At 69.7% G+C, this 25,795-nt stretch overlaps 5 protein-coding genes across 6 annotated transcripts; 3 read left to right on the top strand and 2 right to left on the bottom strand.

Moving 5' to 3' along the window:
- The first annotated feature begins 243 nt into the window (after window positions 1-243).
- Window positions 244-3,586, top strand: SERPING1 (serpin family G member 1). The gene is made up of 8 exons (XM_083840366.1): window positions 244-389; window positions 606-675; window positions 754-1,246; window positions 1,334-1,471; window positions 1,543-1,746; window positions 2,109-2,251; window positions 2,334-2,553; window positions 2,796-3,586. Exons 2-8 carry the CDS (start codon window positions 607-609, stop codon window positions 3,044-3,046), a joined length of 1,518 nt encoding a protein of 505 aa, XP_083696492.1. The 5' UTR covers window positions 244-389; window position 606; the 3' UTR covers window positions 3,047-3,586.
- YPEL4 (yippee like 4) lies at window positions 3,078-6,295 on the bottom strand (the record flags this gene model as incomplete). Its single annotated transcript, XM_083840259.1, has 6 exons — window positions 3,078-4,088; window positions 4,326-4,434; window positions 4,574-4,617; window positions 5,092-5,409; window positions 5,636-5,753; window positions 6,234-6,295. 6 exons carry the CDS (start codon window positions 6,293-6,295, stop codon window positions 3,999-4,001), a joined length of 741 nt encoding a protein of 246 aa, XP_083696385.1. The 3' UTR covers window positions 3,078-3,998.
- Window positions 4,433-8,833, top strand: CLP1 (cleavage factor polyribonucleotide kinase subunit 1). 2 transcript variants are annotated; one of them, XM_083840372.1, is made up of 3 exons: window positions 4,433-4,587; window positions 6,458-7,076; window positions 7,975-8,833. In XM_083840372.1, the coding sequence occupies exons 2-3, from the start codon at window positions 6,471-6,473 to the stop codon at window positions 8,644-8,646; spliced, it is 1,278 nt and encodes a 425-aa protein (XP_083696498.1). In that variant the 5' UTR covers window positions 4,433-4,587; window positions 6,458-6,470; the 3' UTR covers window positions 8,647-8,833. The 2 variants fall into 2 exon arrangements, with proteins under 2 accessions (XP_083696498.1, XP_083696499.1); XM_083840373.1 differs by lacking the exon at window positions 4,433-4,587 and adding an exon at window positions 6,142-6,272.
- A 451-nt stretch (window positions 8,834-9,284) lies between these two features.
- ZDHHC5 (zDHHC palmitoyltransferase 5) lies at window positions 9,285-23,675 on the top strand. The gene is made up of 12 exons (XM_083840360.1): window positions 9,285-9,438; window positions 13,553-14,754; window positions 17,620-17,741; window positions 18,159-18,316; window positions 18,443-18,612; window positions 18,713-18,815; window positions 19,347-19,438; window positions 19,548-19,680; window positions 20,090-20,213; window positions 21,016-21,128; window positions 21,320-22,218; window positions 22,313-23,675. Exons 2-12 carry the CDS (start codon window positions 14,651-14,653, stop codon window positions 22,476-22,478), a joined length of 2,184 nt encoding a protein of 727 aa, XP_083696486.1. The 5' UTR covers window positions 9,285-9,438; window positions 13,553-14,650; the 3' UTR covers window positions 22,479-23,675.
- MED19 (mediator complex subunit 19) lies at window positions 23,607-25,743 on the bottom strand. Its single transcript, XM_083840397.1, has 5 exons — window positions 25,399-25,743; window positions 24,909-25,165; window positions 24,588-24,684; window positions 24,415-24,509; window positions 23,607-24,330 (listed from the first exon to the last, which is right to left on the bottom strand). The coding sequence occupies exons 1-5, from the start codon at window positions 25,604-25,606 to the stop codon at window positions 24,262-24,264; spliced, it is 726 nt and encodes a 241-aa protein (XP_083696523.1). The 5' UTR covers window positions 25,607-25,743; the 3' UTR covers window positions 23,607-24,261.
- Window positions 25,744-25,795: the final 52 nt, after the last annotated feature.

Below are 25,795 nucleotides of genomic sequence, written 5' to 3'. Positions count from 1 at the left end.
CTAGACTGTCCTTTGTCACCACAAGGGGCATAAAGACAGGGCAGTTGAGTGGCTAGACAGCCCCTGGTCACCTCAGGGGTCATAGAGAAGGGGCAGTTGAGTGGCTAGGCTGCCCTACCCCACCTCCCAACGAGTGCCTCCGTGAGGGGGGCAGGTCCTCCAGCCGCTGCGGGGTGGATCGGGCGATGCCGGGTCTGCACCTCTCACCGCGGGTGCCCCCGCCAAGCCCGGCCCCCAGCCCCCCCTGCACCCTCCCTCTGCCGGGGCTGATTTACGGGAAGCCTCCCCGGCCTCCCGCCCTCCTTAATCTTTAACCACGCGGGCCTGCGGCCGGCCAGTTCCCCCCTGCGCCCGGCCGGACACTCGGGGAGCACCCCGCCAGCACCCAGGTGGGACGGGGGGCTGCCTCCCCCATCGCCCAGGGCTGGTGGGGGATGTTGGGCAGGGGGCACGAGGGGCTGGGGGTGCACGGTTTGTGGGTACAGGCGGTGCAGGAACAGGGTGCTGGGGTGAGGGGTGAGGGCATTGCCAAATGGGGGGGTGCCGGGGGCTGGAGTGGGGGCGTTGGGTGCCCTTACAAGCCTTGACCAGTGCTTGCCCACCAGGATGGCCACCGTGAAGTTCTGCCTGCCCCTGCTGTGGGTGGTGGCCGCAGCCACTGCCGCTGTCACCCCGGTAAGTGTGGCCCAGGGACATGGGCTCCCCACCCCTGGGTGCCCCCCTGCCCACCCTCACCAGGGTTCCCGTGCCCAGGTCCCCACGCCGGAGGCTTCTTCCAGCACGCTGAGCCTGGTCACACTGCAGCCGGCACGGACGGTGTCCCCACGTCCTACCCCAGGCCCTCTGGGGGATGTGGAGACGCCGTCCCCGACTGCGCCCAGCCCTGAGGAGGAGCCCGTCCTGGATGTCACCCTCAAGGACGAGGAGCCCCCGGGAACCCAGGAGCCAGAGGCAGCACCCGAGGAGCCCGGGACCACCGCCAGCGGGAGCACAGCAGGACCTACGCCTGGGACCACCGAGGGTCCCTCCGGCACTCCAACCACAAGCGCTCCGCCGTGCCCCGGTGACAAGGACCCCCCTGAGGCCTGCGGGGCACCCACGGGGGCGCAGAGGGCGGCTGTGGCCGAGGCCCTGGGCACCTTCGCCGTGCGTTTCTACCGGCACATGGCGGAGACGGCCGAGCCCGGCGCCAACCTGCTCTTCTCCCCCCTCAACGTGGCCCTGGGGCTCTCGCACCTCTTGCTGGGTGAGGGGCTCCGTGGGGCACCGCCACCCATCCTGGCACCCACGGGTGCCACCATGGGTGCCCGCTGAGCCTCGCCGTCGCCCACAGGTGCCCGGGGTGAGACCCAGGAGCGCCTGGCCGCCGTCCTGGGCTACCCGCCGGGGCTGGCGTGCGTGCACGGAGCCCTGCAGCAGCTGGCCGCCGTGCCCGGGCTGCTGGCTGCCTCGCAGATCTTCCACCACCCAGGTGAGCCGGGTGTCAGTGGGGGGGGAGCCGTGGTGGGGGCGAACACAGGGACTGATGCGCCTCTCGTGCAGACCTGTTCCTGCGGCCCCGCTTCTTGAACGAGTCGCTGCGCTTCTACGAGGCCCTGCCGCAGGTGCTGAGCGGCAACGAGAGCCTGGACCTGCAGAGCATCAACGCCTGGGTGCGCCAGGCCACCCACGGGCGCCTGCCCCAGCTGCTGGCCCAGCTGCCCCACGAGCCGCGCCTGGTGCTGCTCAGCGCCGTCCACTTCCAGGGTATGCTGCTGCCACCTGGGATCCACCCGGGATCCACCCGGGGATCTGTCTGAGATTTGTCCTTGGGTTCCCTTTGGTTCCCTTGATTTGTCCTTGGGTTCCCCGGTTCCCTTGGTCCACCCTGGGATCCATCCCAGTTTCCAGCCCTTGCAGTCAGCCCAGCGCCCACCCTGGGATCCCACCCGGCGTGTGTCCTGGGATCTGTCCTCAAATCTGCCCCGGGGATCTGCCCAGGATCTGGTGCAGGGCTTGGACCGAGGGCACTCATGCAGCAGCTGCCCTGCTGGGACCCTCACCCCCCGCAACCTGGAGGCCCCCATCCCCACGACCCCCCCGTCCCCACGGGTCCCATGTCCCCACAGCCCAGTGGCAGACGCCGTTCAAGGCCAAGCAGACTGTGCCGCTGCCCTTCTTGCGCCCCGGCCTCCCGCCCGTGCCCGTGCCCACCATGACCAGCAAGAAGTACCCCGTGGCCTCCTTCACCGACTCCCACCTGCAGGTCCAGGTACCCCCACCCCCGACATCAATCCCACGGGACATCCGGGTGGGATGTCACCCCCGCGGTGACACGCGGGTCCGTCCCCCAGGTGGGGCGGCTGGACCTGAGCAAGGGGCTGAGCCTGGTGGTGCTGGTGCCGCGGGGAGCCCCGGAGGCGCTGGGGGCCGTGGAGCGGGCGCTGGACCCCCCGACCTTCCTGGCACTGCTGCAGAGGGCAGCCAGCACCCCAACGCGCGCCACTGCCATCGCCCTGCCCCGCATGCACCTCGACCTCACCATGGACGTGGTGTCCCTGGTCCACGACATGGGTAAGGCATCCCCCAACACCCGGCCCTATAACACCCGGGAGGAGTCCCCGATGTCCCCAGCTCCCCACCGCCCCCATGTCCCCTCTGTCCCAGGCAGCCCCAACAACCCCGTGCCCTCAGCGTCCCCCAAATCCCTTAGCGTCCCCCATTCTCTGCCATTGCCCCCGGTGTCCCCCCGTGTCCCCGCGACCCCCCGCGTCCCCCCCGTGTCCCCGTGGTGGTGCTGAGGCCGGGTGTCGCAGACTACGGGCTGTTCCTGGACGCGGAGCTGTGCGGGCTGGCGCGGGGCCCGGCGGTGGCGGTGGACGCGGCGCAGCACCGGGCCGTGCTGACGCTGGACGAGACCGGCGTGGAGGCGGCGGGCGCCATGGCCACCTCGGTGGCCCGCACGGCCCTGCTGCTGGAGGCTCTGCAGCCATTCCTCTTCGTCATCTGGGACCACGCCGGCGCCATCCCCCTCTTCATGGGGCGCCTCAGCGACCCCCAGCCCTGACACCTGCCTCATGGAGGCCCTTGCATGGCCCCCTCCTTCCTCCCCTCCCTTTCCTCCATCCCTCCTCTCCTCCCTCCTTGCTCTCCTCCTCTCCCTGCTTCTCTTCGCCCTCCTTCCATCCCTCTCTCCCCCTTCCCATCCCTCCCTCCCTTTTTCCTCCTTCCTTCCCTCCCTTCTTACCCCTTTTCTCCACTCCTCCCTTCCTCTCCTCCCTCCTTCCTTCTCTCCTCCCCTTCCCTCCCTCCTTCCCTTGTCCCTCCCTCTCTCCCTGCTTCCTCCTCTCCCTCTCTCTCCCCCTTCCCATCCCATCCCATCCCATCCCATCCCATCCCACCCCATCCCATCCCATCCCATCCCATCCCATCCCATCCCATCCCATCCCATCCCTCCCTTCTTACCCCTTCCCATCCCTCCCTCCCTCTCCTTCCCCCTTCATCCCCCCCCCCACCTCTCCCAGCCCCCTGGGGTGCCGCCGAGCCCCTGGCCCCCAGCCACCCCATAAGCTCCGGGCCTGGGGCCCCAATAAATGCTCTGACCCCCTGCAGGGCTCCTGTTGGAGGGGGGAAGGCAGCCCGGGGGGGCTATTAGGCTATTTGGGGTGGCAAATGGGGGGGCTATCGCTACCAGCACGTCCGGGGGAGCGCTGGGCACGTGCCAGGTGTCCCCCGGGAGGGCCGGGGCTAAGCGAGGGGAGAGCAGCAGTGCCGGGGGGGTGACACCTGGCACCTTCCTATAAAAAAAAAAAAAAGCTTTTATTCCCCTAAAAAAGCTGCCCGCAGCCCCCCCCGTGCTGGTGATGGGCCCTGTGCTCCCCCGGCGGGTGGCACGGGCTGCCACGGGGTGCCCCCACCACAGGGCACCGGGAAGGTGCGGAGTGGGGGGGACACCGCGCCAGCACCCCGGCGCCAGGGCCCCCCCAGTGCAGGTGCTGCGGGGTGCCCCCGCCGTGCCGTCAGTCCCAGCCGTTCTCCTTCACCATGTGCGACGTCTCGATGATGAACTTCCCCTCCTTGTACTTCTGGCTGCTCTCGAAGGCCTGCTCCTGGGGGGAGGGCAGCCTGAGACCCCCCCCAACCCGGCTCCCCTGCGGCTCGGGGGGGCCCGGGTCACCCTGAGCACGTATTGAGGGTTTGGGGTGCCAGGGGCAATGCCCACCCCGCACGTTTTGGGGTGCTGGGGGTGTGCCGGGGTGCCCACGCTAAGGCTTTGGGATGCGGGGGGCAGTGCCCGCCCCGAAGATTTGGGATCCGGGGGGGGGCCAGGACACGGGACAACTCACGTATTTCCAGCCCAGGGTGGTTTTGCAGCTCTCGCAGAAGATGTCGGCCACCGAGTGGAGCCCGGTGAGCAGCAGCCGCTGCTCGGCCGGGCCGCAGCCCACGTTAACCCTGCGCAAAACCAGGAGCCGTGGGCACGCCGGGGGCGTCCCCCCCATCCCCTGCGCCCCTCAGGACAAAGCAGAGCCCCGGGGGGACAGCCTGGCCCCGGGGACGCCCCCCGGCACGCTGCGGGCCCCGCGGTACTCACACGGAGTTGAAGAGGTAGGCACGGCCATGGCTGCCCTGGAAGGACTGCGGGGACACGGCACCAGTCACCGCGGGGCCACCCCCGGCCCCACCACGCCACCCGGGGGCACCGCCACGGGGGGGGGGGGACACCCATGGAGGGGGTACGGTGACCTCCAGGGCGTCAGAGCAAGGATCCCTGCCACCCCAGGCACAGCACTGCGGGCGGGAGGGGGGGCACTTGGTGCCCTGGGGACACCGGGGTGCAGTGCTCACCATGACGGGGGCACCGTGGAGGGGTAAGGGGCATCATGGGGACGCTCGTCACCCCGGGGACACCACGGAATGGATGCCCACCACCCCGGGGACCCCACGCGGGTATGCCCCCCGCCCCGGGGACCCACAAAATGGACGCCCAGCACCCCGGGGACACTCGCTATATACCAGCCCCCCCCCCAGGGGAGGATGCTCGCTGTCTCAGGGCCCCAGGGGGGACATTTGGGGGGGGGGGCAGGACATGGGCGCAGCGTGGGGGGGCACCTTGGAGATGAGCTCTTCGTGCCTGGCCAGGTGTGCCCGGCAGTGGACGCAGCTGTAGGTGCGGTGTGAGCGGGGCAGGTAGCTGTGGAAGGTCCGGGGGGGCAGGCAGGCGGCGGGGGGCAGGTGGCGGCGGGACGGCGGCGGTGGCACGGAGGGTGGCAGGGCCCCGGGGGGCCGGGGGGGCGCGGGGGGCACCGTGCACCCCCCGCAGAGCCGCTCGCAGGGGAAGCAGCGCAGCAGGGTGCTGAGAGCCGTCTTTCCTCCCGCGCCGGGGCCCCCCCAGGGGAGAAGGGGCTGGAGATGGGGGGGGGGGGCGACCTGCAAAGGGGAGAAAAGTGAGGGGGGGGGGCAGCGCTGTGCCCCCCCCTCAAGTGTCTCGGGGGGGGGCAGTCCCCGGTGTGCCCCCCCTGGGGACATGGGGGTTGGGGGGGTCGGGGGGATGGGGAGGTCCGGGGTGGTTTGGGGGGGTCTGGGGGGGTCTGAGGGGGTCTGGGGGGGCTCGGGGGGGTCCGTGGGGGTGCGGGGGGGTCGGTGCCGCGCTCACCGCCTGCCGCTGTCCCCGCTGTCCCCGGTGTCGCCGTCCCCGGTGCCGGCACCGGGCGGGAGAAGGGGGGTGGGGATGGAGGGGGGGGGGAATGGGGGGGGCACCGCACGCCCGGGGACTGCATCACGGCACCGTGACTCATCCCCCGCGTGACGTCACTGTGACGTCACCACCTTGATGTCACTGCCATGATGTCACTGCTGTGATGTCACCCCCCGAGGGGGCCACCACAGAGACAGGGTGGCGGGTGTCACCTCGGGGTCCACCCCCCCCCCCCAGCCTCGGCTCCCCGCAGAGGGCCCCCCCGGGGAGGGGCATGCAAATGAGATACAAATGAGTTTGGTGCAGGGAGGGCAGGGCTGCGTGCAAGTGGCGTGCAAACACAAGGTGAATGGCGCCGGGGGGGGGCCACACGCTGATAGGCAGTCCCTATCAGGACTATAGACCCCCGGTGGTGGTGGTGGGGAGTTATATGCAAATGAGATGCTAATTAACCGGGGGGGCAGAGCCTTGTTCCTTGAGGCAGGCCTGGACTACAACACCCAGGATGCCCCGCGCGGCTGCCATGGCAACGCCCCTCCCGGCGGGCTCTAGTGACCTCACTTCCGGCGCGTCCCGCGGCCCCCGCAGGGCGCCGGTAGGCGGGTGGGCGGGCGCCATGTTGGGGGGGGCCGGGACCCCAAATCGGGCGGGGGGACCGGGAGGGGCCCGGGGGCGCTGAGGGGGCGCTGAGGGGGCCGGGGGGGCGGCGGGGATGCGGGGCGGGGGCGGCGGGTGAGGGGCGAGGCCCCGGCGCTGCATCCCCCCGGTGCGTCCCGTCAGGGCCGGCGCCAAGATGGCGGAGGACGGCGGCGAGGAGAAGAAGCAGGTGGCCAAGTTCGAGCTGGAGCGCGAGACGGAGCTGCGCTTCGAGGTGGAGGCCTCGCAGACGGTGCAGATGGAGCTGCTGACCGGCATGGCCGAGGTGTTCGGCACCGAGCTGACCCGCAACAAGAAGTTCACCTTCGACGCCGGCGCCAAGGTGGCCGTCTTCACCTGGCACGGCTGCACCGTGCAGCTCAGCGGGCGCACCGAGGTGGCCTACGTGTCCAAGGACACCCCCATGCTGCTCTACCTGAACACGCACACGGCCCTGGAGCAGATGCGGCGGCAGGCGGAGCGCGAGGACGAGCGGGGGCCCCGCGTCATGGTGGTGGGCCCCACGGACGTGGGCAAGTCCACCGTGTGCCGCCTGCTGCTCAACTACGCCGTGCGCCTGGGGCGCCGGCCCACCTTCGTGGAGCTGGACGTGGGCCAGGGCTCCGTCTCCATCCCCGGCACCATGGGTGCCCTCTACATCGAGCGGCCGGCGGACGTGGAGGAAGGGTTTTCCCTCCAGGCCCCGCTGGTCTACCACTTCGGCTCCACCACGCCTGGCACCAACATCAAGCTCTACAACAAGGTGAGCCCCTGGGACCTCACCCCGCGGACAGCCCCGCCTGCAGCAGGGCAGGGGTTCCCTGCCTGCCTGCGTGAGTCTGGGGTCACCCAGTTGGTTTTGGTACCGTACAACACCACGGCTGTGCCCGGCTGAGCTGGGTGAGCCCCGACACGAGGCTCACCACGGGTGTCAGCTCGCAGCGAGGAGCCTGGCCCCGCCAGCTCTGTTAGGACTGAAGCTGCACAGCTTCCTTGCCCTTTCTGCTGCCCCCAGCCAGGCTGTCTGTGCGCGGAGACCCCCCGGGCAGAAAGAGGTCCCACAAAAGCACATAGAAGCCGATCTGAACTTGCAGCGTCCTGCTGCACCTGCTGCTTGGTGACAGTTGGAGGCCCCTGTTTGGCCCACAGCCATTCTCAGCCCCCTCTTGCCCTCGTCCCATCTGTGGGACACCAGGGAGCAGCTCTCCTGGTGTGGCTGAGCACCCTTAAGATCTCGTAATGTGTTTTAGGAACGGCTCCAGCACTGAGCCTGACTGCTGACTGGGAGGATGGATTTCCCCCCAGGGGGCTGCCCGCAAGCCGGGCAGTGCTCCTGTGTCAGTAAATAAACCTGCCAAGCGCATTTAGGGACGTTGCTGATGGTCAGCGTGTCCCTAAGAACAGGGCAGGGCCGCGTGGTGTGGCCTCCTGCCACTTTGGGAATAAAACCTCCTGGCCACCCCCCATCAGAATCAATGCGGTTTGCCTTGTGCACCCCGGGAACGGGGCCCAAAGGTGATGGTGAGGGTTTTTTGGGGGGTGAATTTTGGGATGCTGAAGTAAAGGAGGTTGTTTGGGATGATGCTGTGGGGAGCAAGGCGGGCAGGGGGAAGAGCCCAGCTCCCGCTGTGCCCCAAAACCTCTCCCCGTCTCCCCTGCAGATCACGTCTCGGCTGGCCGACGTCTTCAACCAGCGGTGCGAGGTGAACCGCCGCGCCTCGGTGAGCGGCTGCGTCATCAACACGTGCGGCTGGGTGAAGGGCTCGGGCTACCAGGCGCTGGTGCACGCCGCTTCCGCCTTCGAGGTGGACGTGGTGGTGGTGCTGGACCAGGAGCGGCTCTACAACGAGCTCAAGAGGGACCTGCCCCACTTTGTGCGCACCGTGCTGCTCCCCAAATCCGGCGGGGTGGTGGAGCGCTCCAAGGACTTCCGCCGCGAGTGCAGGGACGACCGCATCCGGGAGTACTTCTACGGCTTCCGGGGCTGCTTCTACCCGCACGCTTTCGACGTCAAGTTCTCCGACGTGAAGATCTACAAGGTGGGGGCCCCCACCATCCCGGACTCGTGCCTGCCCTTGGGGATGTCGCAGGAGGACAACCAGCTGAAGCTGGTGCCGGTGACGCCTGGCAGGGACATGGTGCACCACCTGCTGAGCGTCAGCATGGCCGACAGCGCCGACGACAACATCTCCGAGACCAGCGTGGCCGGCTTCATCGTGGTCACCGGCGTCGACCTGGAGCGCCAGGTCTTCACCGTGCTCTCGCCCGCGCCTCGCCCCCTGCCCAAGAACTTCCTCCTCATCATGGACATTCGCTTCATGGACCTCAAGTAGCGCCCGCGGGCTGCTGTGGGGGCGTGCGGGGGGCTGTGCCCTGCGTCCCACGGGGGGCTCCCGGTGGCTGGGCGTCACTGGGGGGCCACTGCGGTGGCTGTGCGCCACGGCACGCGCGGGGTGAGCGGTGCCCGCCTCCCGCTTTTATACTTTTTGTAGCTTTTGTTATTAAATCCCTGCCTTTTGCTCTCCGGCTCCTGCTGCCTTCTACCCCCGGCGGCGGGGAGGGCACCCCGGGGTGCTCAGGGCGAGCCCCCAGCCCCAGGACAACCACCCAAAACCGGGCCGCGTGTGACCGGCGGATCCCTGGGCACCCCTTTTCCCATGTAGGGGTCCCGGGGTTGGGCTTTGGGGTGCCCCCCCCCGCCCCAGTTCCATGCCCGGGGCTCCCCCAGCGCGGCGTCCCCCTCCCCACCACGGTACGCCCCCTTCCATCATGGTACATCCCAACATGGAGGACCATGCGCATGCGCCGCTCTCCCCCCGAAGCCAACCCCATGCCCGCAGTCCGCTCTTCCTTCCCTCCTCCCCCTGCGCATGCGCCGCGGCCCCCCCGACACCACCCCCGTGCCCACACTCCGCCCCACCTTCCCGCCTCCTTCTCTGCGCACGCGCACCCCCCCGCCCCGCTCCTTCCAGGCGGTTCCCGGGGCGGCAGCCAATGGGGAGCGGCGGGCGGCGCGCGGCCCCGCTGCGCAGGCGCGGCCGTGACGTAGTGGCCCGGCCGCCGGAGCGCGGCGACGGTGTGGGCCCGGAGCGCTGCCCCGCCGCCGCCTGGGCCGCGCCGAGCCGGTGAGTGCCGGGGGGGGCCCGCGCCGGCCCTGGCGGCCCCCGGCGGGCCCGAGGCCGCCCCCATCGCACCCACAGCGCCCCCGGGACCGCCTGCGGCCCCCCCGGGCCTCCCCTCCCCCCTCACCGGGTCTCACCGGGCCGCCCCCGGCCCCTCCGCCTGGGTCCCGGCGCCCCCCGGGCGTGCGGCCCCGCGCGTGCCCCCGTTCCCTCGAGCCGCCGCCGCCTCCGGTACCGGCGGTTTGCTCCCCGGGAGGGCCCCCCGCTGGCCCCGGTGCTGCCCGGCCCCTGCCGTCGCCCGCGGGCCGGCCCTGCCCGGGTGTTGGGGGCGTTATCGGGGTGTTATGGGGGGGTTACGGGGCTGGGGGTGGCGGGGGGTTGGTCGGGGTCTGCGTGCGGCACCCCCCCTGGCAGCTTCCTCCCGTGCCCGGCCCAGGTGGCCGCTTCCTGCTGCGCCTGCCCTGCCTCCGGTCCGTCCCTGCCCGGTTCCTGCAGCGCTCCCTGGCAGGGATCCGTACGGTCACGGAGGGGTTTGGGTGGGAAGGGACGGTAAGGGTCAGCCGGTGCCACCCCCCTGCCACGGCAGGGGCGCCTCCCAGCAGCCCAGGCTGCCCCCAGCCCCATCCAGCCTGGCCTTGGGCTCCTCCAGGGACGGGGCAGCCACAGCTCCTCAGCGCCCTTTGATCATCTTCGCGGCCTCCTTTGGACTCGCTCCAACGGCACAACCGTGTTGCTGAGGGGAGCGGCGCTGCGAGTGCCGGGGTGACTGAGTTTGAGAGGAGCGGGACGTGAGGCGGGGATCTGTGCGGGCTGGGAAAGGCTCCGTCCCGGCCGGGTGGGCGAGGTGGAGCAGCAAACCTTCCGGCGGGCGTGCTTCTGGCAGCGTTATTTGTGAAAAGCTCGCGTGTGGGTTCGCAGGGTTTTGGTTCTCGTGGCCTGGCGGTGACCAGAAGCTCAGCGCCTGGTCCCGGCCACACGTCGCTGCCCTGCCCGGAGAGGAACTGCTCCTCGGAGCGCGTTTCCTCACTGTTCTCCGGCCCCGCTGACGTAATGGGCTGCGCTGGCAGGTGTTCAACCTGACTTCTCGCTAAGCGGGGCCAGATTGTCGCCGTGAAGCCTGTTAATCCCAAATTACTGGCCCCGGTTAGCTGGCCGCGTCTCCCTGTGACGAGATAAAAGCCCCGCGGAGCCACCCCCTTTATCTCGCTGATTCAGGAGAGAGGGACTCGGGCCTTCCCGGCGCTCCTTGGTGGTGACTCCCTGGGAAGCGGCGTCCTCGGGAGCTTCTGGGTGTTGGTGCTTGGGGGAGCTGCCCGCCCGCACCCGACACCACAGGTCTTCTGCTGGGGTACGAAACCCGGCCATAGCCTTGTCTAGAGCGAAGCGAGGAGAGCCGATCAACTCGGCGGCCTTCGTTTAAGGCTGAGGAGGTGGCAAACGGGCGGAGCTGGCGTCACCGAGGGGCCGTGGAGGAAAAGGAGCGTGCTGGGGCCGCAGGGAGCAGGCGGCTCTGGCACCGGCTTCTCCGAGCGCCTCGTGGGTGCGGGCGGTGCAGCCAAGGCGTGCTGGGGACGGGGCAGAGCACACCCCGTCGTTCCGCCGTCCCGGGCTTGCGTCACTGGGAAGGAATGGTTTGGCCGCCCGGCCCGCGCCGCGGAGACACGGCGGGGCAGGTTCGGGGCGGGCAGGTAGCTGGGGAGCCGGCGGGTGTTTGGGAACCCGGAGCGGAGGGGGAGCGCTCGCCGCGTGCCAGCGAGCTCCTTTCCCCGGGCTTCTCCCGGCGCAGCGAGGACCCGCGGCGCTCGGGCTGCGCGAGGCGGTGGGGAGAGCTGCTCCCCGGTGTTCCCCTGCCCAACCGGGACGGGAAGAGCGTGGCAAAGCGCGTTTTGTGCTCTTGTCCGGTGGCAGGATGGAGCCACGCAGCAATAAACCAACTCTTCAGGCGACGTGCGGGTGGATCGCTGGAGAAAACGGGGGGCGAGGCAGCACAGGGCTTGTCGCAGGCAGGGGGAAGCGCGGCGGGAAGGGCGCAGGGCTCCGAGGAGCAAGTGCTGGGAGAGGAGGAGGTCAGTGAGGCGGCGTTGGGGCTGCAGGAGGAACGGGAGGCGAAGGAGTTGGGAGCTACGCCGAGTCCCCATGAGGCACTGCCAGGCGGTACGGCTGGTGAACGAGGAGAGCCAGGACAATACACTGAGAGAGGTGCTAGGGCTGGAAAAACAGACAGAGGCCCCAGAGGAGAGGGAAAGGGAGTCCCCGGTGCCACACGAGCCTGGTAAAGCTTGACTGGGAGGAGCAGGGAGGAGGGCAGGGCCCGAGAGGCGTGGGAAGGAGGGGCTGGGGACAGGAGCAGAGCGCGGGTGTCCCTCAGGTGAGTGGGGTGCAGGTGGCCTCTGGGGGTAGGGAAGAACTGGGAGAGAAGAGAGAGGTCGAAGGAGATGGGCTGCGGGAAGAGGGAGCCGGGGAAGGGGCGGTTTGGCAGAGCTGGCGTGAGCGTGGCCTGGATCGGCACCGCCCGTGGGGAGCCGGCCGGGTGCTGCGCGCGGTTGGCTTCTCCTGGGCGCCGGGGCGATGACAAGACAGGCGGGTTGGAGTCGGCCTGGCTCGGCCCGGGGAGGAGGAGGCGCCTGGGGAAGCGCACACGGGGATCCCGGCCCTCCTGCAGCTCCTCCGTGACCGGCTGCGGGAGGCCGGGCTGTGTCAGGAGGGGTGGCCGCCAGAGGTGGCCGGCACTGGGACGGGCTCCCCAGGGACTTGGGCATGGCCCCGAGCCCGAGGGACTCTCACGAAGCCTCTGGACACCGCTCTCAGACGTGGGGTTGGGGTACTGGGACGGTCCCGCGTGAAGCCAGGGGTTGCACTCGGCGATCCCTGCGGGTCCCCTCCGGCTCGGGGCGCTCTGGGGTCTCTCCCCTGCCCCCCTCTGCGGGGGGCTCGCTCCTGCACGGCCCCGCGCCGGGTTTGGCCGAGCTGTGGGGGGAAGCAGAGCACCGACAGCGCGGTGTGGGGAGCGGAGCCGCGGCGGTCCCTGCAGGAGGACCATCGCCGAGCTGAGCTCTGCCGGGACCCGTCTGGCTCCCAGGTGGAGCTGTGTTCGTGGCGGGGTGTCCGGAGCAGCGGGCGGCGTGGCGGCGGTCTCCTCCTGGCGCTGGGCAGTGTCCGAGCGAAGCCGGGGAAGGCGGCCCTCGCCTCGTGCTCCCGGGCGGCCCCGGGAAGAGTTTCCAGGTGGAAGCAGAGCTTTCTGCCGGCGGCTCGGGAGCGCCGTGCTCACGTCCTGCCAGGGCTCCTCGCAGTCCCACGGGCAGGAAAAAAAACTGGGTTTCCGAAGTTCGGCTCGCTTTCTGCGGGGGGAGAGCTGCCCCGCAGCGGGAGCGGGCTCTCCATTAGTCAGCCCGGGTGCCTGACGCCTCGTTTTGTGACTGAGCCCGGCTAATTGCGACGCCTTCGTGTCATTAAGCGTGCCTCTAATTCCGTGCCGCGGCTCTCCCGGCCTCTGTGAGCGTTTAGTCAGCACGGACAGTTTCCCTGCCCGCCCCGAAGGACAAAACCTGGAGCAGCAGCAGGGGACGAGGCCGGGGGCAGGAAGATGAGGAGCTGCGCCTCTGGGATCCGTGAGGGAGCAAGGGGGCAGCGAGCGTGCGACGAACGGAGGAGAGGTGGCTGCAGCCGGTCCCCGAGCGGAGACGGGGCTGGGCTTTGGGGCGGGTCGCTGCCTCCCGCTCCTATTTTTCGGCCGGTTCCTCCAGCAGCCGGGGCCTCCCGCTGCCAGCGCAGGTCCCGCCAGTTCCTCCCCTGCTCGGGACACTGGCGTTCGCCGCGGGGCGTCCCCTGGGGGAAAGGGGACGGGATTCCCGTCCTCCTGCAGCCTCCGCCCTGCCATTAAGCCTCCAAGCCTTTGATTAGCCCCTTCCCCTCGGGGAGCAGGCGTTTCACACCACCGGGGCTGGGGCTCGCCGGCGCGAGGCGAGGACGGGCAGCGGGTGGGAGGCAGCAGCTCGCCGCCAGCCTCGCTCTCCCTCTCCAGGTAGCGGCGTTCTCGCCGTCCCGGTGGGGTTCTGGTGAATGTTTCCACTTGAACGCTTCGATTGCCGTGCTGATTTCTTTCTCTCCTCTTTTCCAGGTGAGGCGCGCCGTGCCTGACGTCCGATTTTCATGGTTTTATGCGTTTTGGTTTTTTTTAAACTTCTGGATTAACGAAGGGCGACTTCACCTCCTCTCCGCGCGGCCAGGATGGAGCAGACTGAGGGCTGCCCCCGCGCTGCTGGGGCCGTGGGCGAGGCGGAGCCGTGCAGCACAGCCCTCGCCTCCGACGGGCTGCGGGGCTTGTGAGAGCGCTCCCGGACAGCTCTCCCCGGGAACTGGCCCGAAATGGTCGCCGCAGGAAAGATTTGATGAAATTCCCCTCGGTTGGCGGCAGCCGGGTGGAAGCGAAGCCTGCTGGAAGGCCGGAGGGCCGGGAGGAAGGAACGAGTAGGAAGAGGGCGAAAGCGCGATCCGCTGGGCCTTCCCCTGCGGCCCCCCTCGCGGAGAAAGGATTTGCAGCTCAGCCGTGCACCAGCTGTTCCTCGGCTTTACCGGGCGAGAGAGAAATAAATAAAATTAAACGGCCGCCGCCGGGCAGGCAGCCCCGCAGCCCGGAGGAATCAGGGAGAGTGCTGCTGTGACCGCCTCCGGCGAGGGGGAGGAGGAGGAGGAGGCCGAGCGGGTCGCTCAGGAGACGTCCCCCTCCTCCCGTGCACCCACCCGGGGGGCTGCGGAGCTCGGGAGGGAGAAGCGGCTCCCGGCGGGGCTTTGTGCAAGGGGCTGAGCGACGTCCCGCAGCCGGCTCCTCGCCTCGACGCCAGCCCGAGCCACGTGGGGACCTTTTCGGAGGCCGTCGCCTGACGTAGGAGCTCTCAGCGCTCCTGCCCCGACGGCTGCTTTAAATCCAGACCCGGTTCTCTGCTCTGAGTTTTTAATTTTGACTTTTTTTTATTTTTTTTTTAACTCTCACTCCCTGTGCCGCGAACCCTCGGGGCGCAGAGTGGCGTGGGCTCCTCGGGGCCTGTCTCCGGAGGCCGCAGCGGGCTTCTCCAGGCCTCCTGCTGCGGCCGGAGCCCGCTCGGGGAGGCCGGGCGGCGCCTCGGCCCCTTCCTCCTCCCCTCCCCTTCTCACCTCGCTCTGACTCCAGCTGGGCCTGGGCTATGCTGCAGGGCGGATTCCCCAGCAGAGCTCCACCATGCCAGCAGCGTCCGGAAAGAGGTTCAAACCCAGCAAGTACGTCCCGGTCTCGGCCGCTGCCATCTTCCTAGTGGGAGCCACCACCCTCTTCTTCGCCTTCACGTGAGTCCGCCTGGTCTTCCGGGGGGCCCCGGCCGGTGGCTGAGGGCGGGCCGGGGGAGAAGCGGGCTGCTGGGGCTGGCCTTAGGGGCTGCGGCCGGAGCCCCGGGGGGCAGCGACACGGCCGGCAGCGAGGCGGGCAGCTGGCGCCGTCCTTCAGCGGGGTGCGCCGAAAGCAGCGGGGGCTGCGCCACCGGTTCAGGGAGCTGCAGGGGAGGGAGCGGGCGTGCACGGCGCGTTTCCTGCCCTGCCGCCGGTCCGAGGGGGCTCGGAGGGGCAGCCCTGCCCCATGGCCCCCCGCGGCCCGGCCGTGCCCGGCCGGGAGCCGCTTATCGGCGCGGCCCCGCGGGCACGGCCGCGGCCAGGCGCGGTGCCGCAGAGCAGGTTTGTTGGGAGCGGGAGCACCTGGGCAGGGTGGCTCTGATTGCAGGGCAGCGGGTGCCGGTTAACCTACTTCGAAACACCACCGGGAGGCTGGAGCGCAGCGCGCTTTCACACGGGTTTCACTGGGGCCGGCTCGGCGCGGCTGCCGGGGGGAGGGAGGGAGGTGTAAGGCTGCGCGGGGAGCTCGAGGCGCTGGGGCAGGCGGCGGGGATGAGGGGCATTCCCGCCCTCCCAGCAGCTTTAACGCTGTTTCAGGGCAGGAGCTCCCCCGCTGGGTCAGTTTGCCCGTCCCTGCCCCTCTTAGGGGAAGAGGTCCCCGCTCCCTGTGGCCAAGGAGCCAGCACTGGAAGGAGCTGGCACCACCTCCGGCCCCTGGACAAGGACGGGAGGCTGTGGCGCCCCGTGGCACGCGCCGTCCGTCCTAACAGGACCCGAACTCCCACAGCACTCACGGGGATCTGGTTTGGGGACTGCGGGGGGGGGACTGTGCCCGCGGAGGGCAGGAGGAGCCGGGCTGGGGAGAGGTGGACTTGTCGAGCGGCGGGGAGCCCGCCTGGGCTGGCGGTGTGACTCAGTGCGCCCGGCAGGCCGGGGCTCTGCCTTTCCCCGAGCTCTCTCATGTGCTGCCAGGGACAAGTCTCGACAGAGCTGGGCGTGCTGCGCGCCCGAGCTCGGAGAGCAGACCCGCCGAGTTCTCCGCGATGTGCATGGCTGCAGCGGGGAGCAGCCTTCCTCCTCTTCCTCCTCCTCCTCCTCCTCCTCCTCCTCCTTCCAAGGGCGTCCCGGTGCTGGGACAGGGCGCGCAGCAGCGCCCGGTGTGAGGGGCCATGGGTTTTAGGTACGGTCTGGGTGACGTGGGATCCCTGCTTCCCGCAGGGTTTGGTGCCTCCTGTGGGACCTGTAAGCTGGGGAGAGGCGGGGGAGGAGGCTCCAGCCCGGCGTTCGGGGCTCGGGCCGGTCCTATAAGCTGCGGGGCGGGTCCCCGTGCCCCGTTCCCCCGATCCTCCCCGAGACGCCAGCCTGGCATGGCCGCGCACCGCCAGCCTGCCGGGCAGGGTTTAAAGTCCCCTGGGCGCAGCAGGGCCCCTGGCAGCGCTCCCAGCCGCTTGCGGGCGCCGGGTCTCGCTGCAGCTGATAAGGCCGGGGGTGACGGGCCGGCCCCGAGGCGCGCCGTCCCCAGGGCTGGAGCTCAGAGGGCGGCACCGGGCTCGGACGTGGCTTTCCTGGGGAGAGGGGCTCCCTGCCCTGTGCTCCCGGAAGGGCTTTTCCCACCTGCCGCCGCCCCTCCGCCCCTCTCAGCGGGGCTGGGAGCCTCCCGTTGAGTTGGGGTGTTGGGTGCAGTGATGGGGAGCTCGGCCCTGCCCTCCCTCGGGGCAAAGTCCCCTTAGGAAGGGGCACCGTGCCCTCAGCACCATCCGTGCGAGGACGTGGGGTGGGAAACACCCTGTGCAGCGAGGCCAGAGGGCAGCCCCGTGCGTCCTTCGAGGCGGGCCAGCTCCCGTGGGGCCGAAGCTCTGCGTGCAGACGCCTCTCCTCCTCCTCCTCCTCCTCCTGAGCACCCTGCCCCGCTGGGCTGGCGGCACGGCGAGGCGAGGCGGGCTGCCTCGGGAGGCAGAGCCGGCACGGCCGGTGCTGCGCGGGCTGCCGGGGAGCCGCTCCTTGCCCCGCAGAGCTCGTGGGGAAACGCCGGGGCGATGCCGCCGCAGATAGGTGGAGGCGGGGAGGCAGCGCCCGGGGGCGAGGCTCCCTCCTCCCCTCCCGAGGTTCCCAAGCGGCGCTGCCCCGCGTGGAAAGCTGTCACCCTCCGCCCCTGCTTCTCGGCAGAGGCGTCGCAGCAGCAAAGTCCCCAGGTGCCCCGGGACCGCCCGTCCTGGCGGGTGTCGGAGGGCTGGGGCCAGCACGTTGCCCCTTCCCCGCTGCCTGCTGGGGGCTGCGGAGGACCCGCCGCCCTATGTCGCGCCGCGCGCCGCCCCCTCCGCTCTCGCTGCCTAAATCCATCCGTGGTCGGTGCTGCGGGGGAAAGAGAGGGACAGATGCTGCCCTAGATCCGCGGGATTAAACTGCCCGCAGCAAAGCAGATTAGGGAATTACTCTGGCGCCTCCGAGGGGGAAGCCCGCTGCCCTGAGCCTGCACCCAGCGGGGCCGGGTGGGCGGCGGCTCCCTCGCCCCACGGAGGAGCTGGGTGCGGGCTGGGGCACCGGGCAGCGTCTCCAGGCCGGGTTCCCCCTCCTGGCTGCGAGGAGGAGGAGCGGGACGAGCTCTGGAGCTGGGGCTGATTTCACGTCCCCTCGTGGGGCTGCCTGCACGCGCTGCCGTGCGAAAGGGAGGGGGATGGTTTTGGGGGGTGAGGAAGAGCGAGGGCCTGGGGGGCACCAAGCCAAGCCCCCTCGCTGCCCCAAAGCTGCCCAGCTACCCCCGGGCCTCTTCCTGCTGTGGCGGCGCGCAGCCCCGTGCCGGGTGTCTCAGAGCCTTTGTGTACGCAGGTGCCCGTGGCTCAGCCTCTACGTGTCCCCGGTCATTCCCGTCTACAATGCCGTCGTCTTCCTCTTCGTGCTGGCCAACTTCAGCATGGCCACCTTCATGGACCCAGGCATATTCCCACGAGGTGAGCGCGGCCCTCGTCGGGAATCACCTGGGACAGGGCGAGGTCCTTCCCCGGGGGTAAAGAGGATTACGGGACGGGAAAGGGGTCGGGGAAAGCTTCCCTTCCCCGCCTGGCCGGGACCAGGTGGTGGCACGCCGCCGGGAAGGTCGCGCTGGGTTCGCGGCCCAGCTGGTGGGATCGAGTGGTGAAAGTCCCCTAAATCCTGGCCCCTTGTGGGCTTGGGGCGGGGCGTGGGGGAGCTCCTCCCTCCTCTGTCTGCACTCAGCGGTCCCCGTGACAATGGGGTGGGCCCGGTGTGCGTTTGTGGTGGGGCAGAGGAGGGTTTTGCCAGGGGTCTTCAGCGCAGGAGGGCGGCGGGGGCGTGGCGTTGCGCGCCCCGTGCCCTGACGCGTGGCCGTGCTGGCGTCTCCCCGCTAGCTGAAGAAGACGAGGACAAGGAGGACGACTTCCGAGCCCCGCTTTACAAGACGGTGGAAATCAAGGGCATTCAGGTACGCATGAAGTGGTGTGCGACCTGCCGCTTCTACCGGCCACCGCGCTGCTCCCACTGCAGCGTCTGCGACAACTGCGTGGAGGTGAGCAACCGCCGGCCCCCGGGGCCTCTTCTCGGCACAGCCGTGAGCCCTCGGTCCTTAAACCCAGCGTGCGGGCACGAGGGGCCGCCGGCCCGGCCCCTCACCGCGGCCCCTCCCTGCCCCCAGGAGTTCGACCACCACTGCCCCTGGGTGAACAACTGCATCGGGCGGCGCAACTACCGCTACTTCTTCCTCTTCCTGCTGTCGCTCACCACGCACATCATGGGGGTCTTCGGCTTCGGCCTGCTCTACGTGCTCTACCAGGTGGAGCTCTCCGGCGTCCGCATGGCCATCACGTATCCTTACGGGGGTTTTTACGGGGCAGGGCGTTGGCGGGGCCGGGGGTGGCACGTGGCGGAGCAGGGCTGTGGCTCTTCCTTAGCGGCCTGCTGGCAGTATGGCCGTGATGTGTGTGGCCAGCCTGTTTTTCATCCCCGTCGCCGGCCTTACCGGGTTCCACGTGGTGCTGGTGGCGAGGGGCCGCACCACCAACGAGCAGGTACGCGTGCCGGGCTGCTGCGGGGGCGCTCAGCTCGTGTCAGAACACCGCCGGGTACCTCGGGGGGCTTCCCAGGACGAGGCAGACGTGGGCAGGGTGGGTTGAGGCACGGGAAGGCACGGGGATGGCCGGCATGGAGCACGAGAGGTGTGCGAGGGGAGGCTGGGCGCGCCGCGTTCGCGCAGCCAGGAGAAAAGGGATCTGCTGCTGTCGTTTGGCTCTTGTGGAGAAGGAGCCGGGCAGTTCTCTTCTCAGGAACGCGTGGTGGAAGGGCAGGAGGCGATGGGCAGCTTGAAACAAGGCAGTTCCCAGTTAGCAGGGGGAGACCTTTCCCCACGAGGGCAGTCCCACGCCACCCTCCCAACAGGAACAGGGGCCCGAAACGAGCAGTGCCCGTCCTTGGCTCCACTCACGGCAGGGCCGGGCAAACCCCGAGCAGCCCGACCTTGGCCGTCCTCGCCGGGGCAGGGGCTGCACCGGGGACCTCCCGCGGCTGCTGCCCGTCCCGGCATGATGCTCCTGGTCCTGCAGGTGACGGGCAAGTTCCGGGGTGGCGTCAACCCCTTCACCAACGGTTGCTGTAAGAACGTCAGCCGGGTCCTGTGCAGCTCCCCAGCCCCCAGGTAAGCGCGGTGCAGCGTGGCGAGCGTTTTCCCCGCGATGCCCGGGGAGACTGAACCGCCGCCAGCTGCGGGCCCTCACCTTCCCTGCCCTCTCCCTGGCGTTCACCAGGTACCTCGGGCGTCCGAGGGCCGAGCAGACGGTGCTGGTGAGGCCCCCCTTCCTGCGGCCCGACGTGTCGGACGGCCAGATCACCGTCAAGATCATGGACAACGGTATCCAGACAGAGCTGAAGAGGACGAAGGTGAGGAAAGTGGGGGGTTAGCACTCCCCCGCGGAGCCCAGGGGCGCGAGCCTGCATGCGTGAGTAAAGAACCGAGTGAGCCTTGTCACGCCCCACGTCGCCCTCCATGTCGTCTCGTGCTGCGTCCCCATGGGACAGACACCACGCCCGTCCCATGCGGCAGCAACCCCACGAGGCTTTGCACCCTCCATTGCCCTTCCCCGTCCCGTTCTCCGCCCTCACAGTCATTCGGAGGTCCCCCTTCCTCCGCACTCACCGGCACCCGGGACACGCACTCCCTTCAAGCGCAGAGCCGCTCGGATGGGCCCGGGGGCACCGAGAGCCCGCTCGGCGCTCCTGCACGTTGGCGCCCGCCGGGGTAGAGCTGGGGCCTCGGCCCCCCCTGACCACCCGCGCTTTGTCTCTGCAGTCCAAAGGAAGCCTCGAGGTGACAGAGAGCCAGTCCGCTGACGCCGAGCCGCCACCCCCACCTAAGCCAGACCTCAGCCGCTACACGGGCCTGAGGACACACTTAACCCTGGCCACCACCGAGGGTAAGGAAGGCGAGCAGGGCCCCGGCCAGCCGCTGGGAGGGGAGCCCAGGGCTGCGCCCAGCACGCCAGGAGCCAGGGCTGCAGGAACAGGCTGCAGGGCAGACCCGAAGCACGTCGGCACGCCGCACGGTGGGGCAGGATGCGCCCGCACCTCTGGCCCCGGCACTCGAGGAAGCCTGGGGGCTGCTTACGGCCAGCCCTGCTCCGTCGGAGGAGGGCAGGGACCGAGCTGAGACCGCTCCTCGGCAGCGTGGTGGCTGGCGGGAGCCGCCGTGAGAGGCAGCGGGCAGGTTTGCAGGCTGCCGTGCTGTAGGCAGGCACAGGAGCACGGCCTGGGCGGAGGAGCGGCAGGCCTGGCGCGGTGGCAAGGAGCGCGCTTGTTGCAGCCCGCACGGCTCGCTCTGCCCGCTCCCCTGAGCGCCAGGCAGAGAGCGCCGCTCAGAGCCGCTGGCGTGGGCTCGGCACGAGAGGTGGCATGAGAGCAGGAGCTCGGACACCGCTGCGTCCAGGTCCCTCCGCGTGCTGCCGGCCCCGCTGACCTTCAGGTCTTGCTGGGGCTGCCGCAGGGCCAGGGAAGTGCCCCCCCCGGTGCTGCGGGGACCCATTTCCATCCCCCTCCATCTCAGCCCTCCCTGGAGCACCTCCCCTCGAGCCCATCCCTCTCGTCTCCACCTCCGTGGTCCGTCCGCCCCAGGCTCAGAGCCGGTTCTGGGGGGAGGAGGGCGCTGGGCAACGCGTCCTGCGCACCGCCTGGGGCAGCGGCCTCGCCTCTGAGCCTCTCTCTCTCTCCCTCCCCCCGCAGACAGCGGCCTGCTAGGCAAGGACAGCCCCCCGACGCCCACCATGTACAAGTACCGGCCCGGCTACAGCAGCAGCAGCAGCTCGGCCGCCTTGCCCCACTCCACCAGCGCCAAGGTAAGGCCGTGCCCGCGGTGGAACAGGGCCGGCGCCGCGCAGCGCTCGGCCGCCCGGCGAGCTCTGGTCACAAGGGGACGTCCCGCCCCTGGCTGCGGCTTCCTGAGGGGGGGAAGCTCGGGGTGGGCTGCGTGAGCTCGGCGGGGAGTCGCCGCCTTCCCAGGAGTGACTGCGCCGCGTCCTTCCCCCAGCTGAGCCGGGTGAACAGCCTGAAGGAGCCCAACTCCATCTGCGACGGCGGCCGCAAGCCCAGCTACCGCTCGGAGCCCAGCCTGGAGCCCGAGAGCTTCCGCTCGCCCACCTTCGGCAAGAGCTTCCACTTCGACCCGCTGTCCAGTGGCTCGCGCTCCTCCAGCCTCAAGTCGGCGCAGGGCACGGGCTTCGAGCTGGGCCACCTGCAGTCCATCCGCTCCGAGGGCACCACCTCCACCTCCTACAAGAGCCTGGTGAACCAGACGCGCAACGGCAGCCTGTCCTACGACAGCCTGCTCACGCCCTCCGACAGCCCCGACTTCGAGTCGGTGCAGGCCGGCCCCGAGCCCGAGGCGCCGGTGGGCTACACCTCGCCCTTCCTCTCGGCCCGCATCGCCCAGCAGAGGGAGAGCGACCTGCACGGCCGCTTCGCCGCCGCCGCCGTCTCCCCCAAGCACGCGCCGCCCCGCGAGCCCTCGCCCGTGCGCTATGACAATCTCTCCCGCCACATCGTGGCTTCCATCCAGGAGCGGGAGAGGCTCCTCCAGCAGCCGCCCGCCCCGGCGGCGCCGGGCAGGGAGGACGATGCGGGGCCGGCGGACTCGGGCGTCCAGTCGGCGACACCGGGCTCCGGCAGCGCCGCCCCCCGCAGCAGCTCTTCCTCGGACGATTCCAAGCGCTCGCCCCTGGGCAAGAATCCGCTCACCCGCCCGGCCCCTCCCCGCTTCGGCAAGCCCGAGCCCCCGCACGCGCTGCGGGCGCGCTCCCTCGGCTCCCCCGAGCAGCCCGCGGCCCCCCACCTGGGCAAATCCGTGTCTTACAGCAGCCAAAAACCAGCGCCTCAGGCCGGCGTCCCCGAGGCCGAGGAGGTGGCCTTGCAGCCGTTGCTGGCACCCAAGTAAGTGCGCGCGTCCCCGGGGAGTTGGGGGGGGTTCCCCCACTTTTTCCGCCGCGCCCTCCTGCTCACGCCGTGTCCCCGCTTCCCTCCGCAGAGACGAGGTGCAGCTGAGGACGTCCTACAGCAAGTCCAACGGGCAGCCCAAGAGCTTGGGGCCGGCCGCCCCCGGCGCGGGGCCCGTGCCCCTCAGCAGCCCCACGCGCGGCGGAGTCAAGAAGGTGTCGGGCGTGGGGGGCACCACCTACGAGATCTCCGTATGAGGGGCACGGCCCGCGCACCTCCTCCCAGCGGGGCGCCCAGGGGCCTCCCCGCGGGCACGGACGCTCTGCAGCCCCCGGGGACGAGGGGCGGACGGGCTGGCGGCGCTTCCCTCCCTGATTTTTGGTTTCCCCTCCCCGTTTCCCCCCCCCCTCCCCAGGACTCGGGTGCTGCCTCGCACCCCAGCAGCGCCCCTCTCCCTCCGAGGACCCCGGGGGGGGCCCCGTCCTGCGGCCCCCCAGCCCGGGCCAGCCACTTGTGGGCCTTGTGCAATCACTCGCTCGCCTAGTGTGGTAGGAATGGATTGTTTTTAAAACCAGAATAACTTTTTTTTATTATTATTGTTACCGGATTCTATTTTTTTTCTCTTTCTGAGTTACCAGGTGTGTGTATATATAAATATCTATATATATAAATATAAATATTAAAAAAAAAGAAGCAGAAATTATATATCTGACCCAGAGAGGGGGAGAAACCGCCCCGGGGCTGCTGCTGCCCCCCCCCCCGCACAGGCCCTGCGGGCACGGGACGAGAAGGGGAAGGTGCCTGGGGGCAGCGGGGGGGGCAGGCACGGCGCCCTGCCCTGCCGAGCTGGGCTGGAGGCCGGGGGCTCTTCCCCGCTCCGTTTCTTGGGTTTTGGAGCCGCCTCCTGCAGCCCCCGAGGGCGCAGGGTGGGATAAAGGGCGAGGGCCGGGGCAGCTGGCGCTCCGCACGCCTCCCAGACCCACCCCTCGCACCCGCGGCAGGGCCGGGGGGCGCCGGGGGGGGCCTGGAGAGCCGCTCGTGGGCTCCAGCCGCTCCGCCCCCGTGGCGCCTGCTGGTTTTTATCCGTTTCCCCGGGGTCTGTGGTGGGCTTTCCATTTGTGTTTCTTCCCGACGGGTGTAGGAGGGGTTTCTGGCGGTCACGCAGTTGGTTCTGTTTCCAGGTGGGGACGAGGAAGGCCGGCGGGGCGCAGCCCCCCACAGCAATATTTTCTCATCATGCCAAAAAAAAAAAAAACAAAAGCAGATGGGGAGCCCAGCGCTCCCCAGCCCCTGCCTGGGCCCCCGCCCTGGGGCCCGGAGCCCTTCACGCGTTACTTTACTCGTTCTCTACGGCAATATCTCTCCTGGGGCCTGCGCAGGGCCATGCCATTGGTTTTTTTTATTATTATTATTAGCCATTTTAAAATGAGGAATAAAAGGATATTTAATGAGCCATCCCAGCAGGCATGCGTGTGCTTTATTTTAGTGTCCGGGGACAGAGGCTCCCGAGAAGGGCTCCTGGTGTCCCTCCGTGTCTCGGCTCTCCCTCCCTCCTCAGGGGAGGGAAGGAAAAGGGGGCCGGGGGGGGGCCGAGCCCGGTGCTGCCAGGCTTTGCAGTGCCTTCAGTCCCGGGCCAGAGCCAGCCTGTAGGAAACAGCTCCTGGGGCGCCTTGGGGCAGCGCTCCCACTGCGGGTAAGTCTGCCAGCCGACAGAGCAGCCACTGCCACCAGCCCCTCCTTAGAGCAGAGACTTTAATTAAAAGGTGAGTAAAAAAAAAAAAAAAAGAGAGCCCTCAGTGCAGCGGGTTGTTCCGGTACGAGGGGCTGAGGGCAGCCATCCCGACCCCAGCTCCAGCACAGTCCACGCGTTCCCCTGGTCCCGGCCCTCCGCGGGCTGTGGGGCTCGTCCTCGCTGCCCGCGGTGGGGACGCGCCTGCCCGGGTCTCCCCGCTGCGCTCCGCAGGAGGGACGAGTCCGTCGCGGGTCAGCCGGGACCGTCGGTGGCACCCGAGAGCCCCCTGGGGCGGCACCGACGCGGCCTCACCGCAGGCTGCTGCTGCTGCTGGCCTGGGAGCTGCCCACCCCCGGGTGCTCGGGGCTGTGCCGGTTCTGCGGGGGAAGGAGAGAGACACGGCCCGTGAGGGACCAGTGGGATCAGCACGGCTCCCCGGCTCTCCCCCGCTCCCCCCCTACCTTCTTTTTCTTTTTCTCTTTCTTCTTCCTTTTCCGTTCAGGATCCTCCTCTTTTTTCTTCTTTTTCTTCTTGTGGTCAGAGTCCGAGGGGGTTTCTGGAGCAACAAGGAGACAAGGATTAATGTGGGAGCGGGGACACGACGAGCCGGCAGCCTCGCAGTGCGGCCCCTTACCGGGGGGGACGGGGTCCTGGGTGCGGCTCTGCTTGTGCTTGTGCTTGTTCTTCTTCTTGGGCGGTTGGATGTGCATCAGCCGGCACTGCTCGGGCAGCTAGGGGAGGAGACGGGGCGGGTCAGAGGGCGCTGGGTGCCCTCTCCTTATTCCGTTTGCCCCCAGAACCCCAAAAGTGCCCCCGCTCCCTCCCCAGCACCCGAGGGGTGCCCTCGCTCCCCCCCCAGCACCCCCACTCCCCTGCAGAACCCAAGGGGCTCCCCCCCAGCACCCAAGGGGTGCCCCCAGCACCCGAAGGCTCCCCCCCAGCGCCCGGGGCTCACGGGGCCGGCGTGCAGGCGGAATCCGGTGAGCATGGTGCCGGTGAGCGGGGTGAAGGAGCTGCCGCAGATGGGGGGCTTCTCGATGAGGGAGCGCAGGCTGCTGTTGTCGTGGGAGCCGGGCAGGTCGATCATGCCGGGCAGGTCGGGCAGGAAGTTGCTGAGCTTCTCCTTCACCTTCTTGCCGCAGAACTTGTTGTAGGCGTGCTCCAGGTTGTAGTGCGTGATCAGGTTGGTGCTGCCCGTCAGCTCCGTGCTGCCTGCGGCGGGCGGGCGCCGAGTCCCGGGGCTGCCCCCGCCGCCATTTCCCTCCCGCTGCCCCCCCCCCAGCCTCCCCCCAACACACACACAGCCCGCGCGCCCATTGGCCCGCCGCGCCGTCACTCCTCGCCTCTCCGCCCGCCCCCTCCCCGCTCATTGGCCCGCCGCGCCGCCCGTCAGCGCGCCGCCGCTCCCCATTGGCCGCCCCCTCAGCGCAGCGCCCGCCCCGCACCTGGCAGCTCCCGCAGCAGGTAGAAGGGGCCGGCGGCGGCGGCCTTGCCCTCGCCGGGCGCCGGGGGGGCGGCGGAGGCGGCAGCGGAGGCGGCGGGCGGCGGCGCGGCCCCGGCCCCGGCCGCTTTGGCGGGCCCGAAGCCCAGGGCGGCGGCGGCGGCGGGCGGCGGCTGCTCGGCGCCGCCGAACAGGGCCGAGAAGTTCTCCATCTTCCCAGCCTGCCCCGCGCGCCCCGCCCCGCCGCGCGCCCATTGGCTGTGCGCCGCCCAGCACCCGTCTCGGTTGCCGAGGCAACGCCGAGCCCCGCTTTTCGATTGGTCGCCCCGCCCGTCCGTCTCCCTGCGGTTCTGTGGAAGAACGCGGCGGCTCGGCTTCCTATTGGCCAGCCCGCGGCGAAC

Source organism: Anser anser (assembly GCF_964211835.1).
Source record: "Anser anser genome assembly, chromosome: 5".
In the NCBI taxonomy this organism is placed as follows: domain Eukaryota; kingdom Metazoa; phylum Chordata; class Aves; order Anseriformes; family Anatidae; genus Anser; species Anser anser.
Note: the sequence above shows the minus strand (reverse complement) of the source record. Positions and strands in the feature narration are given on the sequence as shown.